General features: G+C 45.4%; 1 protein-coding gene across 1 annotated transcript in view; it reads right to left on the reverse strand.

The window, feature by feature from the left end:
* The window catches only part of LOC144800376 (vitamin D3 hydroxylase-associated protein-like), a 652,021-nt gene that overhangs the window by 432,705 nt on the left and 199,860 nt on the right, over window positions 1–19,456 (reverse strand). The window contains exon 3 of the mRNA XM_078671677.1: window positions 4,329–4,472. Within this exon, the coding sequence (XP_078527803.1) occupies window positions 4,329–4,472 (144 nt within the window). The remainder of the gene's footprint in view (window positions 1–4,328; window positions 4,473–19,456) is intronic.

The following is a 19,456-nucleotide window of genomic DNA, read 5'->3' on the forward strand; positions in this document are numbered from 1 at the left end:
CAACACATTTTTTAAAACTACACTTACAACGCATTCCATTACATCACATTACAAAGTAGGGTAAGTGTTAAATAGTGTAGGGGTAAAAATTACTATTCTTACTCTAGGGGTTGCAACAGTAGGGTAAGTGTTAAATAGTGTAGGGGTACTATGTGTTGTAATGGTATGCGTTATAATGACATGCGATGTAATGCCTGCATTGTAGTGAAATGCGATGAAGTGTCATGCGTTGTAGTGACATGCAATGTAATGGATGCGTTGTAGTGACATGCATTGTAAAAGATGTTGCGATGTAATGACTGTGTTGTAAATGTAGTGCGATGTAATGGTTGCATTGTAAAGGTTGTTTCCCCGACAGGCTCCTTTTTTACTCAGCTGGCCCTCAGGGACTGGAATTGCTCCCAAGTTTCGAGTGGCTGATCTTCTGTTTTTTTTCTCCAGGTACACAAAAAGCAGAAGGACGTCTGATTCCAAGACAGCTAATTATGCTAATACTGTCTTAGTGGAATCTAGCTGCCATGGCTATGTTGGAGACAAATCGCTCTCTGTCAACGTTAGAATTGGATAGCACCTCAACGTTTCTAGCAGAGGGGATGTCTAGGAGGTGATGCGTTCAGGACAGAATCAAGAGAGGGGCTGGCAGAGTGACTGGGTATAGATTTCAGCAAACTCGATATCTCTTTTTCAAGGTTTTGAGCAAAGGGAACACCAGTCTATTGAGTGCCAAGTGCAGGTTGGACAATAGGATGGGCCGGAATTCTGCGATGATGTGGCATTTTCTGCATATTTATGGATTTGCTGCATTTTCCACGTAATCTATCATCTAATGCATAATGTGTGAATTTTGACAAAAATAAATTTCTTTCCTAGCTCAAACTGATCAAGTGTCACTAAAATCATGGTGACACGTGTTGCTGCACAGTGGAGGGCTCTATGCAAAGTTTAACTTGCTTATGACTTAGGGCCCTATTAGGATGGCGGACAGACCTGCGTCCGTCCACCACCCCAGAGGTGGAGGGACCGTCCACAGGAGCAGCAGCGGTCCCTCCATGCAAATTAGGATGTGACCGCCACCCTGGCGGTAACATCCTGTATGTTTAACATTGCGGCGGGTGCTGCTTCAAACAGCACCCGCCGCAATGTTAAAAATGCAAGCAGTGCATTTGCATGCACAAAGCGGCAGGCACCGAGGGGTAGACCCCATTTTCACCCCCACCCTCCCCCTTCACCCTGGGGGCCCGCAACGGGCCCCCAAAGAAAAGACCGTATGAAAAGGCATATCAAAATGCAAATCCTAATATGGCTGGCGGTGTCTGATAGACACCGCCATCATATTAGAGCTTTTCCGCCGCGGTCTCGCGGCTGAAAAGCGGCGGACGGTCTTGCCGTCCGCAGATGACCCCCCCGCCATCCTAATTCGGCGGGGGGTCATTTCTCTGAACGCAGCGTTGAATCCGCATCCTCCGGGCCGTCGGTGGCTTGCGCCGGCCCGGAGGATGCGGATTCACTGCAAAAGTAATCGGGCCCTTAATTTGGATGTTAAATTGCTACTAATGAGATGAAACCCTTGCCCAGACAGTGTTAAGATGAAAATACAATAATAATGAACTAATACTAACACAAAATTTGCCGCATTAGGTTGCATGATCTACCTTTTCATGCTGTAAAATTTAGGGGACCCTGCATCATAATTTGGTCCAGTGGCCTTGACTATTGGAGACTCAGGAGAGGAACTCAGTGATGAGCATAAGAAAGGAATGTTTTTGTGTCATCGAGAGTTATATATCGACAAGACAATTTCCTTGGTGACACTGACATGTAGCCACTTTGTTGAAGAAAGAGCATCACAAGTTCACAGAAAATCAATAACTTGAACTGAATAACAGAATCACTAAAACCAGTTAGGTCAGTGCTGCGCCTGCTAGCTTAAAGATTTTAGTCTTTTCTGTTTAGCAGGAACACATGGTGTAACTGGTGCTTTTACTTCCTAACCAGTTTGGTGGGGATGGTCTCACGTCAGTTATATCCCAAGTAGTCACATCTATCTTAAGTCACTAATGGACATACTCCAGAGTCAAATATATTTCCTATGTTGCTGAGATGCTGCTCTAGCTATGTCTCAATAGGAAGTTTTGGCATTGTTCCTGATATCCTCCAATTGGTGCTTGATTAGAAGAGCACCAGTTTTTTTTTGCCTAAGTTAATTCACTCAGGGAGTCCTAAAGTGTACGTGACTCGCGCACAGCTGTTGTTGAGATTCATGTTCCATCTGCCTCTTTGCCCTCTTTCATATACGTCTGTGCTGAAGTGTGAATAACTTGCATGTGGTTGGGTTATGGTTCTGGATAAGATTTCTCAGATGGAGACAGTAGAGCTTGTAGCTTTTTACACGCTTCAGCAACATTGCCTTTTACCTTCTTGTCTCAAATTGAGGTTAGTGTAACTCCAAACTTGACAATGCTACATTTATTTGGGGTTTTCTGACGTGGCAGAATGCCATTCCTGGTGCTTGCAGCGCAAAATCAAGCTATTGATCTGTCAGTTTTGTTATTCTAATTTCTGGTACATTAACAACTAAATGATCAGCCCCTGTCAGTTAGAAGATGGACATTGTACTTCTATAGTCGCATGTGCAATTCCTCGAGCTATCTGGGACTACATGTGAACCCTGGAATGAACTCTCTATGTGAGAGTGCATCCTTTCAACATCGTTTTTCAGGACGAGGGAGGGTACCACCTTTTACCTATGATATTCACCCTCGTGCTGGGAAAACAGATTCCTCAAATACGTCCCCAGTGGGAGGACTAATCACCTATACAGATAATACGCTTTTACTTTTCATCTTATAATTCTGCTTTATAAAGTGATAAAAACTGCTTTGAAAAAAATTATTTGCATTTCTACACCCTCCTTGCAGCTCATGAGGAAAAACGCCTCTGAGCTAATCTTACCACCTTCAAATAGCTCCCATTCACCATTTCCTTGAACGCAAACAGTCCACTCGCCTCCTCAAGCGCTGGGTTCCAGTTTTTTTGTTTTTTATTTTGGTTCCGTTATGCATTTCAGCGCCTTGTACTGTCCAATCCAATTCTTAGTGTTTGAAATAATGGGTTTCTCTAAACACCCCTTTTAAACCCCCATGTACATGCTGATGTAATCTCCCAACAGCCCTTCTGTTTGAGAAACTAAGGAAATAAAACGTATACTATAATCAGATACCAGACAGAAAATAAGAAAAACAAAACACATTTAAAAAGGATGAGAGAACCAAAGGGAATGTGCATCTTTTATAGTCCAGCTAGATCACAAGAGCCATCTTAACTAGGGTCCTGAAGCCCGGGATTAAACAGGGGGTGTGCAGAGAGCACAATTAGAAGTTGTGGTTTAATCATTGGACCGTCATTCCCCACCCCGACAGATTTTGCTCTCTAAAAACTGGTGAAAACTTATTGTAATTGTATTGATATAGCGCTTACTACCCTTGCTGGGTCGTTGAAGCGCTTTCCGGCGAGTAGCACCCTACTCCGAACCCAAAGGATTAGTGGTGGGTTGGTATTGGTGGAACAGACCTGGTAAAAAGGTAAAAAAATACGGATTTTTGCATGATGAGTATTAGTGAGTGCTAAAGAGACCCTTGGTGTAGGATAAGGTAACATAGGCTAAAATATAAACATCTGTATGAATGTGAATCTGAAACTCACGATGTAAAATCCTCACCCTCCCTGTAACTGACGCACATAGTCCAGCCCAAGAGCAATTTAATTGACCCTGGTGTAATCACGGGTAGTTTGCGGTATTTCGTGTCATGATTGCTACACAAAAAGCCTGAGATTATGCCACTACATGACATCGTGTAATTTAGACTTCGGCCGCGTAAAAATCACATCGCAGGAGCAGAGGTACTGTGGTTTGCATTACATGCTGTTTTACACTATTTGTTTTAGCTGGAAATGCGTCCTCGCGTCCAATACGGACACAAGGATGCATTTTGAGTTAAAAATAGTGTGACATTTCAAATGGTAGTTGGAAAATAATGGTAATTTCGCGATTTTTGAGTCATTTCTGCGGAGGCCTAATTATAGCTCCATTTCAGTATGTAGAAGAACACATTGCTTATCCTTTAAAGATTGTTACAACCTGTGCAGACCATTTTTCAAAATATCAGACAGAATTAGATTCTCATAAATTGAATGCATGTATGAATAAATACATGCATTCAAACAATATCTAAGCATGACAATCTAGTCTATACAGCGATTTTTTAAAATTAAGAAAGTAATATACGTTGTGACAAAAACAAAAAATAAATAAATAAATGCATCAATACCTTGCAAGGAATGGATTGCTTGATGCTGAATGGTATTCCGTATAGCGGCCCCTTCTCGGCCTTTGATTTGAGTTCTCGAACTTGAGACTCGGATTCCTGTAGAAAATCTGTCAAACAGTTCACTTCCTTGTTCACCTCCAATGCCTAAAATAAAGGTAAACAAGGAGGACATTTATTAGAAACACAAAACTGTTCGTACAGCCCGCCTTGAGCTGCCATCATTCTACAGATCTTTTCAGTCGCATGACGTTTGGCTGTGCACAGAAACCCTCCCTGCCTCATTAGAGAAAGAACCACCAGACACCAGTGGTAACTGGATAATACTGGGGAGGGAGATAGAGCACAGGTGTCTGGAGAGTTGTTGGAAGTTCAAGCAGTGATTGATGTATGCTGGTCCTTGATTCTGAAGCACTTAGTAGGTGTGGGTCAGTTTATTTAATTGACATCTCTTCTGAATGGGGGCCAGTGGAGCTTCTTGAGGTGAGGGGTGATGCTCTATTACTTACCAGTAATCTTCATTATTCTGGGTCCCGTTGTCCTCGTCCTATTCATAACTATTTGGAGATAACCATCTCCCAACAGAAAAAAAGGATCAGAAAAATGCTGGGGCCCTAACCCCGCCCCTCCCAGCGGGAGTACATATAGGGTACTTACCCAGCATTCCGCCTGAACAACCAAGCCCAAAACAGGAAGGCCGGCCGTCCGGGAGGGAGGGCGGGGTGTATGAATGGGACGAGGACAGCGTGACCCACAGTAATGAAGATTACCGGTAAGTAATAGAGCATTACCCCCTGGTCCCTTATGTCCTCGTCCCATTCATAACTATGTGGCGAATACCAAAGCAGAAAAGCTGGCCTTCCCAAACAAAACAAAAGCCAACCAGGAATTCACAGCAAGGCAGCAACAGCAGGAAGCATAAGGCAGAACCGGCGAAACCCCAGGCAGAGCCCCTGACAAGAGGGAGCCCCACCAATCCTGGGCGCACCCAACAAAACAACGGGAGAGCATAAAGACGACCAGACCGACAACCCACGAGGTCACCAGAGAATGGGAGAGCACAGAAGGCAAGAAGAAAACAACAGCGAGGAACCCACCCAAAGAGAAAGGCCAAGAGCCACCGGGCTAGCAAGCCAGAACCTGGCAACAGGAGCCAAACCCAGGTGCAGAGAACCCGCGCCAGCCAAACCAAGGCCTTGGAATGAAAGAAACACCCAGGGGACAAGAGGGCCAGAAAAATGCGAAGCCCCAACCAACAAAAACCAAAGTCGTCCCCGGGAAAAAAAGGGCTGAGAAGCCCACCAAGGGTAGGACCAAACCAGAAGAGAAGGGAAGCAAATGACCCAACCCCTGAGAGACCGGAGGACAGACCCCCGGAACCACACAAAAGAGCAGCAGGCCTCAAGAGAAAAGTGCCAGCAGTAGCCGAAAGTCCACCAGCGCCCACCCAGAAGGCGAGACAGAGCCCACGGAGAGGGAAAGAGGGAAAACCAAGGCACCGGGGAAGGAAGAACAAATCCCGGAAGCCAACCGACCAGGCCCCGAGAGAGAAGGAAACAAGGCACCAATGGAACCAGCACCTCCAGAAATCTGAGCAGCAAGAACCAACAAGGGCAATCAACCAGGACAAAGAGACCTGGAAAACAAAGAGGAAAAGGGAACCGGAGGAACCACAGGAACCCCAGAACACAGCTTCAGCAAAACACCCCAACCTCAAACTGGAGGAAATCAGAGCAGGAAGCAACCGCCCGAAGAAGGCACACCCCGAACACCAGAGAAGGAGTGCAACCAGACAGTCAAACGACCCACAGCACCCAAGACCATAGCAAAGAAACCCTAAGGGAGCCAACAACAACCACAGCCAAGCCCAACCAGAGACAGGGCAGGCAGAGAGGACCCCAAGCAGAAGGCTGGGGCAAAAACACAGGCCAGCGAGACCGAGGGCCAACAACCCCTAGAGGTCCCAAAGGAGCGCAACAGCCCAAACATCACAGCATGGAACCCCAACCCACCAGGGGAGAGGAAACATAAAAAGCAACCTGACCACAGAAGCAACAGCAGCCAGGGTGGAAAGCACAAGCAAACCAAACCCCACAGCCGGAAACGACCCAAAGCAGGGCACGCGCAGGGGACAAACCCCCAGGGCACAAAATAGCAACCAATGACACAGCTGGGAAGCCAAAGCCGAAGCCAAGCAACCCACATGACCAGAAGGACCTGAAGGCCCAACCCAAAACCGGGGGAAGGCCAAAGAAGGGAAGGGCCGACCAGAGCACAGGCCAGAGAGCAAAAAGCCCCGGCGTCGCCCAAACGAAACCCAAGAGGAGGCAAGCAGGGAAAACAGGAGTGGGTGACAGTCCCAAACAGGCACGGCCAGAATCAAGAGGTCACAACGTCAGGAACACACCACACACACAAGGACCGGAACCCAATAGCATAGGGACCTGCCACCCCACAGGCAGAAAAGACACCTGCAAAGAAGTGCCAGGCCACCCAACAAACCTCCAACACAGCCCCATCAGGCAGTCCAGGACTGCAGCAAGAGCTCAACCAGGCAACCCCGAGCAGGTCGCACCAAACAGAAACCAGCAGACCAGCCAAGAAAAGGAGCCAACAGGGAGGAAGGACGAAGGCAACAGGCAACCACAAGAAGCTAAAGCCGAAGGACAAGCAGAAGCAACCTCAAGCCTGCAGACCAGGAGCGACGGAAACACGGCCCCCGGAACAACAGGAGTCCAGGGAAAAGCTGAGGCACAACACCGGCAAAAAGAACTACCAGAAAGGGCAGGGACAACAACTCCCCCTCCTCAGCGAACCAAGCCGGAGAAGAACACCGCAGGCCAGAAGAGACCCAGCGGAGACCAACAGTACCCGGGGAATCCATCCAGGCACCAAAGAACGTCCACCCAGCAGCACCACTGATATCAGATGAGACCAGAAGAAGCAGGGAGGAAAGGCTGAAGGAAGAAACACAGCAAACAGCCAAGAGGCCCAACACAAGACACCCCAGGAGAAGCCAAAATCCACCAAGGCACCAGCTAAATTCCAGTCTTTTCTGTTGCTACTTTACGCTGTTACTTTATTGCTTCTGAGATTCTCAGTCACTCGTGTTCTCTTTCTCCGTATGCACAGTTCGCTTGTTCTCGGTCCGTTTTTCCAGCCTCTAATGTAACTTTTCTTTTATGCACGTTGCACCCGTTTCTCCAGCACACTTGTAGCTTTCGTTCACTTTAGAGTTCATTTATGCATTCTTGCTTTTTGTTTCTCGTGGATCTTTCACATTTACGTTTGTGTTTCTAGAAACACATTTGCTTCTGGACCCTCACGCTCGACACTCATTAACCCCATTGGGTATCTAAACCAGCACAAACTCTATGTACGGCCTGCATCACTCCTTTTGGTTCCGTTACCATTTCTATTTTAGAGTCACTGCATAAACCTATTACACATCGTTTTTTAAAGATCAGTCACTTTTTCCACCTCATAGAAAGTAGTCTTTCGGGCACAATGGTTAGAGCATTCTGTTCTGCTTGGATTTCGATATATCCTTTTCTCCCTTTTTTTCATTCCCCAGAAAATACCCTGAAGAAGAGCAACCGCTTGAAATGCGTCGGGGTTATTCTCACAACGTGTACACTCGCCAACCATACTAAAGAAATGCTGTGTTTTCTATTGGAATGGATTAACACAAATTGAATTATGATGATGTATAACTTTCATATGAAGTAATATGAAAAGAGAAACACATGAATAAATCTTGGATTAAAAAAAAAAAAAGTAAACCTGACATCATTGAATTTTTAAATAAGCGATTTGTATCACCACAGGACTGCTTCAGATTTCAACCTTTCCCGGGGAAGGGTTTTCTACTGAAATTTATAATTTTACCATGGCCAATGTTCGACTCGATGCAAGATTAAAAAATAATTTTTCTTGACCACTATTAATTTTATACACCGCAATGCGTTTATTAACATGTTTTCAGTTACAGAATTAACTGGGAAAAATCAATGTAAAATGTTCCACAATGCTTACGATATTCTTTGCAATGGGAATTCTCCCAATATGGTGCAGCCGGTACTCCAACAACGGCAGCCGTTTTATACTTACCGAGCAGTGCAGTGCCTCAGAAACAGCTTGACTAGGCTGTTTCTTTCCTGCCGCTGTTTCGAAAACGAGCTCTAAATACAGGAGCGGGCTATGCCCCAGTCAGTATGCGATCTCCAGGGAGAGCAGCAGGTTATTTGGACTTGGTTTTGGATTTGGCTTTGACGAAGTAATTGGCGGGGCTCGTTACTTTTGTATGGAATACGCTATCCTAGGTGATTACCTACACCTGAGTAGCAACATCAGGAGCATCAGATGACCTGTAATATATCCTTTTTTCTATTTTTTAGTGTGTGACTATAAGGCCCTCTGGCATTGACCATGATGCTATGATATAGCATTATCAAAAGTACATCACAGGGACTACTTATTCTATGTCTTATGTTGTACTGTCACGTGGTATCTTGTCTCACAAGTGTTATTTTACAAGTGTTTTTCACCCATTTACAGTGTGTGGCATGTCTATGACACACTATGAGAGCACACAAGATAGACCGAATGAAGATAGACCAACTGAGCACCCACCACCTAGGCTTGTGAGCCATTAATGGAGGATGTGTGAACCGAGAGCTCTTCGCCGGCCACGCAAAATATCCTGCCTATTGTTGCGTCGGCCCGAGCCCGGGAGCGTGCTGGGGGCCCGCTCACCGGAGATGTCCCGAATCATGCATTGACCTCTCTGAGGCTGTGAGGTGATGGGAGGAGCAGAACAACACAAGTCTGTGCGATCAAATGAACTGGGCAAGATGTCGGCCTGAAGCCCCTAGGGCTTGAATGTGGAAGAAGTGGGCCCAGACTGGGCAGCACCGGAGGCCCGTAGCATAGCGAGGAGCCGAGCTGGGGCCGGGAGTGAAGCAGATCGGCCCTGGCTGCAAGCCTGAGCACTGGAGACTCGCGCTGATCCAACGGCTAGGTGAGCCCGGACATGTCTTCGGGCAATGCATTGCTGACCGCCCTCGAGGTGTAGTGTAGTTCCTATTTTCCCTATAGGCTCTGCGCATTGGAATAACATAAACAGCACTTTAGACGAAGGACTGAGGTCATCTAGGTCTCTACTGACTATGTTAGACTTAATTAGGTTTGCCAGCTAGCTCAGAGGTCACTAGAAACTTTCTCGAGTAAACAAGGAGGTGTTAACTTCCCTGAATAGACAAGAAGGGATTAGCTTCTGACAACCGCATAAACATGACAACTTTGCTCCCTCAGAATAAAGAGTATATCTCTAGAGTCGTGTGAAAACAATAGACAACTATTTCACACAGTCAATCGTGCATGCTTAGTCTCACCAGAGTGCAGAGAAATAGAGAGACGGGCGTTTTCAATAAAAGTTGTTATTTACTGAGCAGGCTTCTTTCTCATGCAAGAGAAATGAATTGCCACAGTTGCAATACTTATCATGAAGTAAAGTGCGTACAGTAAAAGGAGTATTATGAAATAATACTGTAAAAGCATTGATATGGTTTCTTAGCCATATGATACTTTAAAACGGATAAAATATATACATACATAAAAACATTGACTAACGTACTCAACTGGTGCTTCTAATATACGTCTACCCCGGCGTACCTGACCTAAGCCTAATAAGCGGGAAGGAGTAAGCAAGTTGCAGTTTAAGTTAAGTTGGTTTTTGCCAAGAATCTGAATCAAGAATTCTCTTATGGTTTTAGTCAGCTCCGTACCTTGGTTACAGAATGAAGGAGGTCTTGTATCTCTCTCTCAGGACTCGATCTCCCAGCAACCCACAAGGGTGACTGGAAACACCGGAGCTGGAATTTCTCGGCAAGAGAAAAGACAGCGTCTCTCTCAGTTGGTCAAATGGGAGGGTCTGCTTCCTTCGGCTCTCGCATCAGCTGGGCTTCGGGCAAGTAGATAGCCGCTCTGCTCCAAACCACCCTGTGTTTGCTTAAGGCAACGTTGGTATATTTATACCTGAAAGGTGCCGTGTTTGACGTAAGGTTGGACATAAGACGTCACTAAGAACTAACAGTTCTTTCTGGACTCCAGGAGTTCTTGTGCAAATCAAAACAAAAGCTGGGGGATTTCCCGGGCTGCTGGAGGCTTGGTTTGTTTAAAGAACGCGTTGTCCTTTCTAGGAGTCTATGGGAGTAGCCGTGCCGTATTTGGACTGCATTGGCTATGGCTAAATATGGACATGATTCTTATGCCTTTATAAGGGTATGTTTTGTTATAACCACATAAGGGCGTGAATCGGGGATATCTAATTAGGGTTCTAGATAGATTCACAACAGAGGTGGCTACCAGTCCCGGAGCAATTTGCGGCCCCTAGATAGAAGGAGACCGATATAGCACCCCCACCGGACACCAATATGCAGAGAGACACTAGGATGCCCTGCAACCCTGGTAGGATGGAGGCAATCCACCGGCTGTGAGCCTTTTTCCCGTTTCTATCGCTGTGCAGCTTGGGGTTGGAGGATGCGCCGGCGAGGGCCCTGCCTACCGGAGGTTCCCTACGACCCAACCCTTCCTCTTTGACGCTGGGGGCGCAGAAGGTAGAACAGAGCGGCGGGAGTATGAGAGGTGGCGTGTCCTGGACGAGATGGTTGTTTGAGGCGTTGAGGACCTGGTAAGGAAGGCGGTGAGTCTAGACTGGGAATCGACAAACTGCCGCCAGAGGAAGACAACCAGTGGAATGGAGAGCGATCTCTGAGGCATGCAACATCAACAGGTACTGAACTGGGGTGGAGAGTTGAGTGGAATGGCCATGGCTGGGAGGCCTGAGCGCAGGCGTACCGCACCAGTATACAGACACCAGGTGGGTCTGATCAAGGCAGGGGACGCCGAGCTGGGGGATCCCCACATGAGGGTTGCTCGGTATTGGAATGGACTGTAGCCCCCAGCTACCGGAAGTCACATGCAGAATTTCTGGCAGCCACTGGTGCACAGGGGGGCACTGCAGCAACCAGTTGCCCCTTGGAGATGAGGGCGGTCTGCGTGGGTTTCTTCTCTGGGCCAGAGGAAAGCAACTTAAGTGTGTGGCTGACACGGAACTACACCAGTAAGATCGGAGAAGTGCTGGAGAAGTGTGAAGCCCTCTCTGAATTCATCTGGGGAGAAGGTGCCGATTGAGAAGGCGGAGTTGGGCTCAGGTGCTGCCCGTATGGGCCATTGTCGCGGGGCATAGACAAAGGGAGCTGGTGGGCTCCGTATGGTGATGCTGGAGTGGACAAGTAATTGACACAGGTAGTGGATACGAAATAGGCCACTGAGACGGCATGGCGGCTTGGTCCTGGAAAGGTGTGTGGAGTGGAACTGGGCTGAAACCCTAAAAATCGGTCTCTGTTAGCCCGGAGAAGGGCGGACCAGATTCTTAGGTGAACACTATCACCATTTAGATATGGGGAAGCCCAGAGGAAAGCAGACGGGGGCTCTCCCGAGCAAGAGGAACCCGCACCAGACCAGACACATAAGGAACCCAGTTGTGAAACCTTGGAAAATCCAGTACAACAGCAGTTGGCTGAAATTCTAGAGGCCATTGTCGACACCAAGGCGATGCTACACCAGGACATGTGGCAGTGGGCCTGGGACTCTTAGGACTGGAACACACCAAGCTGGCAGAGACTGAGTCCTCTCTGGCAGAGATTACACAGGCACAACCGGCCTTGTCCAAACAGATGGGGGAAATATCTCAAAGAGTCAATGTTCTGGCATGTCACAGTGGAAGCAATGACTGGAGGATGCTTAGTTTAACAAGATGGGTACCCCATTTGACTTAATATGTATTTCATGGAATGTGCAGGGGATGCATTCAAAGTTGCTGCGCCATAAAATACATGCATACTTAGTCCGAAGGGGGGTTCAAATTGGACTGCTTCAGGAGACCCACATAAAGGTGAAGGAAGGAGCGGGGCTACAATGCCGATGGAGAGGCCAGGCGTTTTATTCCAATTACTTGGCATATGCTAGGGGAGTGCTGATTTGGGTGAGGGCAGGTGTACTCTTCCAATGCATGAATTAAATCATAGACCCGGATGTAAGATATTTTGAGGTGTCTGGGAGGCTTGATGGCAGAAATATAGTTTGAGAGAATATTTATGCCCCCAACACAGAGGAACCTGCCTTTTTGTCACAGCTTTCTGGGAAGTTGGCATCCATACTAACAGGATCTGTAATACAAGGGGGTGACTTCAACTGTATTTCTGATGTCCTCGATCGCTCCCATCCTCCACTCCCTGATGCACCCATACATAAAATAGTGGAAAAAAGGTGAGATTGGAATAGGCTTTTTACCAACTGTGCTGCTAGATTGAATACTGATTATAAAAAAATGCACCCAATTGTCTGATTATAGTTCAAAGTTCAAAGAAACTTTATTCGGATATCCAAGTATCCACAAAAGTACAAATACATAAAAAAACACTACAAAATTAAAAACATCATAGGATCCCATAATACATACAAAGGATAGACCAGATTTATGGGTCAAGCATCGTCTGTCTTGCTCGAACGGCTATTCGCAGAAAAGTACCAATGCGAAGAATAAGTTCAACATCATCCATAGTTAATATCATTAGATAAGCATTTTCCAAGCTAATAGGTTTAAGTTTTTTAAAATACGGAATTAAAAACCATTTAATATATTTCATATAAAATGTACAAAAGAATAAAAAATGCAAAGCAGATTGTCCACTCAGGCCATCACATGGGCAAGGCAAAGAATCAAGTTCCTTGTGGTGGCCGAGGGGAAAACAAAGTACAAATTTAATTGTACCTGCCCTTAGGCGAAATAATAAATCCCGCACCCAGTGACTAATCGGGATTATCAAATAACGAGGCATGGGTAGGGTTAAAAAATCATAGACCAAATAAGTCGAAACAGTAGTCTTTGAAGATTCCCTGCATAATCTTTCTCGGTCATACAGTGTGTATAAAGCATATCATAGATCATTTTTATGTGGGAGATCATTTGCAATTCTAGTTGGTAAAAACACTCCCTGTATTAATACTGCAAAGGCTATTATACACTCCAAAAAGCCAAGGGATATCCATACATTTATCACAATTCAGTGATAATGTCTCTTGTGAGAGATTGCCGCAGGGTTCTTCCAGAAAGAGAGCCAGAAGAGAGCAGGGAGGGCACAAGCAAAATCTTCAATACATTTCATATCTAATTCCTTGTGGCAAACATATTGTGGGGTGGAAAAAGGAACACAAAGCATTATCCTGAGAAATCTGTTCTCTTCAGATTGAATAGGTCGACTCTTGGCGACACCCCAAACCTCCGCACCATAAGTGGCAACAGGAATGCACTGGGCTTTATAAATTTTTAAGATTGCCAATATGGTACCAGTATTTTTAGAATGCGGTAGGCTGAGGATTGAGTTAATAGCCTTTTAGAACCTACCCTGGGAGTGAGCAATATGCTCAGTCCAGGAGTTGTTTGCAGCAAAGACCACCTCTAAATAGGGAAAACTATTAGTAGACCACAGCTTATCAGCGCCCACCGAAATACAACCTAGCTGTTGTTTCTTAGGGCCACAGGACATAATAAAAGATTTCTCAAAATTAGTTTTTAGGTCAAGAGACTCCATATAATCAACGAACCCCTTCACCAAAACACGTAAAGCATTCGTAGTGCGGTCCATAAGGACCGCATCGTCTGCGCAAAGCAGAACAGGATGAGGTTTGCCCATGATTTTGGGCACGTCATGAGAAAGGGGGGTAAGGACTTTGTGCAGCCCATTGATATAAATATTAAAAAGAAGAGGGGCTAGCACGCACCCTTGTCTAACCCCTCTTTGAACTTTTATGGCTTTTGTCACTTCGCCCCCCTGTCGTATCCTAACGCAAGCATTAAGGTCCTTGTGCAAATATGCCAAAAAATGCACAAGGGGCTCATCTAGACCATAACTCAAAAGGGCTGTCCAAAGTTTCGGTCTGTTGACAAGATTGAAAGCAGAGGACAGGTCCATAAATGCAAGATTAACTGCTGATCTACGTGCAATATTATATTTACCTAAAATTAGGTTTAAATTGAGGCACTGCTCAATGGTTCCTACCTTATTACGGAAACCTAATTGGCAGCGCTCCAAAATACCATTGTCCTCGGTCCAACTCAAAATCCTATTATATAAAATCCTACCAAGAATTTTTAAAGTGTTATCAATAAGGGAGATAGGTCTTTAACAGCTAGGTTGAGAGCGGTCTCCCTTCTTAAAAATAGGGACGATGATACTTGATGGCCAGGCGCGGGGAAGAGGGGCAAGGGTAAGATTATTAAAAACATTTAAAAGAAGAGGTGCCCAGACTTCTAAATTGGATTCGATAATGTCAATGGGTAAGCCATCAGGGCCAGGTGCCTTATTCCCTGCGCTCTGATTAATGCCATCTTCTACCTCAGATAGAGTTATGTCGACCCTCGGTGGGTGGCAAAAGGACAGTGGAACCGACTCAGAGTGTGGGGCGGCATGAATGGTGACAAAATGATTCACCCATGCTTCGCCTTTGATGGTACAACTGATCGGGGTCAAGAACTCACCTGAACAATGCAGGTCCTTAACAGCGGCCCAAAAGGCATCTCCCTTCCTTAGGTCAGCTGCTCTAGCCAATGCATACCAGCGGTCTTCAAGGATCTCTGTTTTTCTTTTATTTATAGTCACTCTATACCTGCGCCTAGCTTCTCTCACTTCAATAGGACAATTAGGTCTAGAAGACAATGCCCTGCGCAATTCCCTATTTGCCACTGAACACTCACGATTGAATCATCTGGGGCCTGATTCAACTTCCCTGCGAGGTGCTGATAATAAAGATTTAGAGGCTGAACAAATCTTAACAAAGTCACAGACGGCATTGGGATGAGGGACCGTGTCTGACAGGCATGAATTAAAGAGACATAAATTATCTCTAACTAGGACTCGGAACACTTCCTTAGTGTTAATACCCCGCCATTTGAGTCTGAGTTTATCTGTTGTGGGGGATAAATTCCTGGCATCACATTCCCTTTTGAAGATGGGCCGTGATTCCAAACTCATAACGACCCTAATAGGGTTGTGATCCCCTTGATTCATTGGGATGACAGCACCCTCTGATAGACAATCAGCAAGGCGAGGTGAAACAAAAAAATAATCAATGATTGAGGAACACCCCCTGCCTCTTAAAGTTGGCACAAACCGGGCATTCAGTAAAAAATGAGCAATAATATCCATAACATTTTGCAAATAGTGAGAGCTTAAAAAAGAACGCAGTTCAACGTCCCTTTGATAAGAAGTTCTTTGCTCGTTCGTCCTAATATACAAAGGGGCATCGTTAAGCCTAGCATTAAAATCGCCACCCAACAAGATACCATCAACTTCATCAAAATCTTGCCTGGACTCTAAATTGGAAATAAAATTAAATAGATCAATAAAATTCCTAATTGGAATCGTGTTAAAATCATTATTACAAAAATTGATCAAAAAGAAAGAAACTTTCCGTTTAAATAAGAGAGCTTGGAAATGTAAACTATCAGTTGATATATTCTTAACACTCCCACTGACAGCAATATTAATCCAGATCGAAAGGCCACCAGATGGGCGGCCCAATCTTGGTTTAGCAGTTAAAATGTTATGGCACTGAAACCCGTTAAGGTGCAGCTCCTGTGTGGCCCAGGTCTCCTGAAACATTACGATATCCTGCTGGTTTATTAGGCTAAGCCACTCCGGGTCTTCTAGCCTTGACTGCAAACCTGCTATGTTCCAGGACAAAACATTTAAATTGTTGGCTGCCACTAATCTAGGCGATCTGGATAAATATTACAAATAATAGGTGGGGATAAAGGAAGAGGATCTCGTACATTCTCTGGCAGTTGTGCATGATAGATTTTTAAGGGTGGTTGTAAGGGTGGTTGTCAGTCAGGAATATCCAGATCTGACAAGGCAGAGAAGCGATTTGCTAAAGGCAAATCTGTGGGCACATTGAGGCGAGGGCGAGTGGAGGGCTTATAGAAATAACCCAAGGGGAGAGCACAAAAATCAGTACATGGTGCGAATGTTTGCTCTCGTGAGCATAAAACGTTATGGACCATCTGAGGCCTATGAAAATTAATGACAATGCAGTCTCCCATGATGTTTTTTTGGAGATTGGCCAACCCACCCCACTCTACGCACCATTAAAATTACATGTAGGTTGGAGGGGTTGAAATCTTTATATTTCTTAAGCCAATCCACAAATTAACCCATGACTCCCTCCCAGTGCCTGATAAACAAGGAACACTCGCAAAAATTAAAACATAGGGGGAAGGTTCAGAACATCAGTAGTGGAATGATTGCTAGGAGGCACCATTCTTGCATTTTCCGGTCTATCCTTAAGCCCAATAACATTGGGAGGATAGGAGCCCAATTGCAAAGGTGAGGGCTGCTTAGTACAATCTTTCGACCCAAGACCAGAGACAACAGTAGGCTAAGGAGCAATAAAATCCTTATTTTTAGAACACGCTTTGCAAGCGTTAACCACCTTAGTCACCATAATTTGATCAGTAATTAAAGGAGGAGAACAACCTCCGGGACTCTCTATTGCAGACTCCGATGTGACCATGCGTTCCAATTGATCCAGTCTATTTTGCAGGGAACTAAAGTTCTTCTCAAAGAGTGCCTTTGTATAACTCATCATAGTTCTCATACTTGACTCCAGAGCATCCGTAATATTATCCGTTCTCAATATAGATGGGACGTCATCAGTCTGAGTACCCGTGGAAGAAGTGGTTACTACAGGTGTAGAGAAGTCCACGCTTCTTACAATTTTAGATCAATTTTTAGGTTTTAATTTAGGGGGAACGACCCGTTTCCGTTTTGCCGCAGGCTCTTGTAATTTGTTAGAGGCCATGGTTTTAGAAGCACGCGCCCGGGTTGCAATATTGGGGCCATTAAGTGGGGCAATGAGGGGAGTATCCATGATCAGCAACATTGCAGATAATGGGGGCATTACTTCAGGCAGTGACTGTAAATTCGACGTTAGAGAAAGACGATGATGGAGAATGTCACCTGGTTTAACGCATCCAGGGATGCGCGTCTTTCAGCAGTTAGAAGATCCAAGGACAAACGCCGTTCAGTAAGCTCAATTTCATGCGTGAGTAAACTTTCAGCCCTAAAGATGAAGGCATCCAGGGTTCCCACCGCTCCCTTGCGCTTTGTCATAATAAATTAGTACTGGTGGCGCACCCCACTTAACAAAAACACTTAATAGATGATTAGAGTGAGCACGCTAAGTATATTCAACAGTACCTTCTAGCCAATAGCCCCCAGGAAGCCGATGTCAGAGTGATGGCCCAGCCCAGGCTCCTCCGGGCTTTGACGGGCGCAAACGGGCCCGCCCTTGGCCCAGGCTTCGCCCGGGCACACCCGCGCGCGTCCCGCACCGCGGATTCCCACAGCTCCTCTTTTACGTCTCCTGACGCAACCAGCGTGTTTCCTGGCGTCTCCCGCCGCAAAGGTTTCTGGGGAGTGTAGTCCCTGTTGGCAGTGGGACACAGCATCTCCCCAGCGGCGTCCGGTGCAGGCAGGGCCCCCAAGGGCAACAGACAGCAGGGCAAAATACTTTTAAGTCTTTTGCCCTGCTGAGAAGGGCAAAAGACTTCCTCCGTGTTATTGAGTCCTCTGGGGGCCCTACTGTCAAATTCAATTATCATGCAGGTTTCTAATTGCCTCAGCATGCGCTCTCTGTAAGCCCCCGAGTCGCAGTATGGGAATTGCATTTATCAGATAGAATGATAGGCATTAAAGATTGTTATCATGCTCCTTCTTGAAACGACGTGCAACTGGGTAAGTGCTGTCATTATTCACAATTGCCCTTAAATGTTGCAGTATGCATACATGTACCTGCAACTTGGTGCTGCCAATATAGTTCAGGCTGCATGTGCATGTGATAACATACACTGCATATTCAGTGCGGCAAGAATAGTGGCCCTTAATAGGTATCATTTTGGAACTAAAAGGTGTTTCATATTGGTTCTTATTAGTACCAAATTTGCAGGCACGACATGACGTACATTTAAAAAAGCCCTGTTTTGGTTGGAGCCAAGTTGTCCTCAATGTTATTTCTGGGCTATTTTTTACCAATTGTGACTTCATGGACACTGTTTGTCTGAAGGTCAGTTTAGTAGTCAAAGAAGGGGCAAGTACTGCATCTGTCATAAGTATAGGCCAATTTGTATTGATGATGGCTTTTAATTGCCTTTGTTGTCCGCTATATGTTGTAATTAAACGTGGGGCAGTGCTTTCTTTGTCTTTAACAGTAATGTTAGACTCAGGATCTGTTACATTCTTATTCTTCTTGCTTGCTAGTGAGGATTCCCTAGTTACCAGGTCTCTTTCTCATAGGCTTCCTTTAGAATGGTCTCACTGTATCTTCGTTCTCAAAATCTCAAGAATGTGTTATGAGTACACTTTTCCAGCTCATCCCGAGTACTACAAATTCTTTTCAATCTAAAGAGTTCCCCGTAAGGGATACTCCTGATTAAGTGATTTGGATGTGAACTCCTTTCATGTAATGTAGCATTTCCTGCTGCGGGTTTCCTATGTAAAGTGGATTAAAGCCTATCACCAGTCACATATATTGAAGTGTCTAAAAAGGCTACGCTCTGCTGACTAATATCTGATGTGAATTTAAGATTGATATAATTGGTGTTAATTTCTGAAATAAAAGTCTCAGCACTGTGGCGATCCCCTGTCTATACTAGGAACACATCATCTGTGAATCGTAGCCAATATAATACATGGGTAGTGAAAGTTTCAACATATGTTCCTCTTAGGACCTGTTCCTCCCACCAGTCTACATGCAAGCACACATAGCTGGGGGAGAAACAGGCCCCCATTGCTACTCCACGTTTTTGTAAATACAAATCTTTACCGAACATAAAGAAATTGTTAAATAGGCACCATTTTATCAGTTCAAGAAGCATTAAATTATGACTGAAATGTCAATGACCTGGTATCCAGATAATGCTTAATCGCAGTTAGTTTCACCCGGTGATCAATGCTCGTGTAGAGCGCTTCTATGTCCAATGTTTTTAAAAGTAAATCATCATTCCATTG

The sequence above is a fragment of the Lissotriton helveticus genome, chromosome 1_2 (genome assembly GCF_964261635.1).
Source record: "Lissotriton helveticus chromosome 1_2, aLisHel1.1, whole genome shotgun sequence".
NCBI lineage: Eukaryota > Metazoa > Chordata > Amphibia > Caudata > Salamandridae > Lissotriton > Lissotriton helveticus.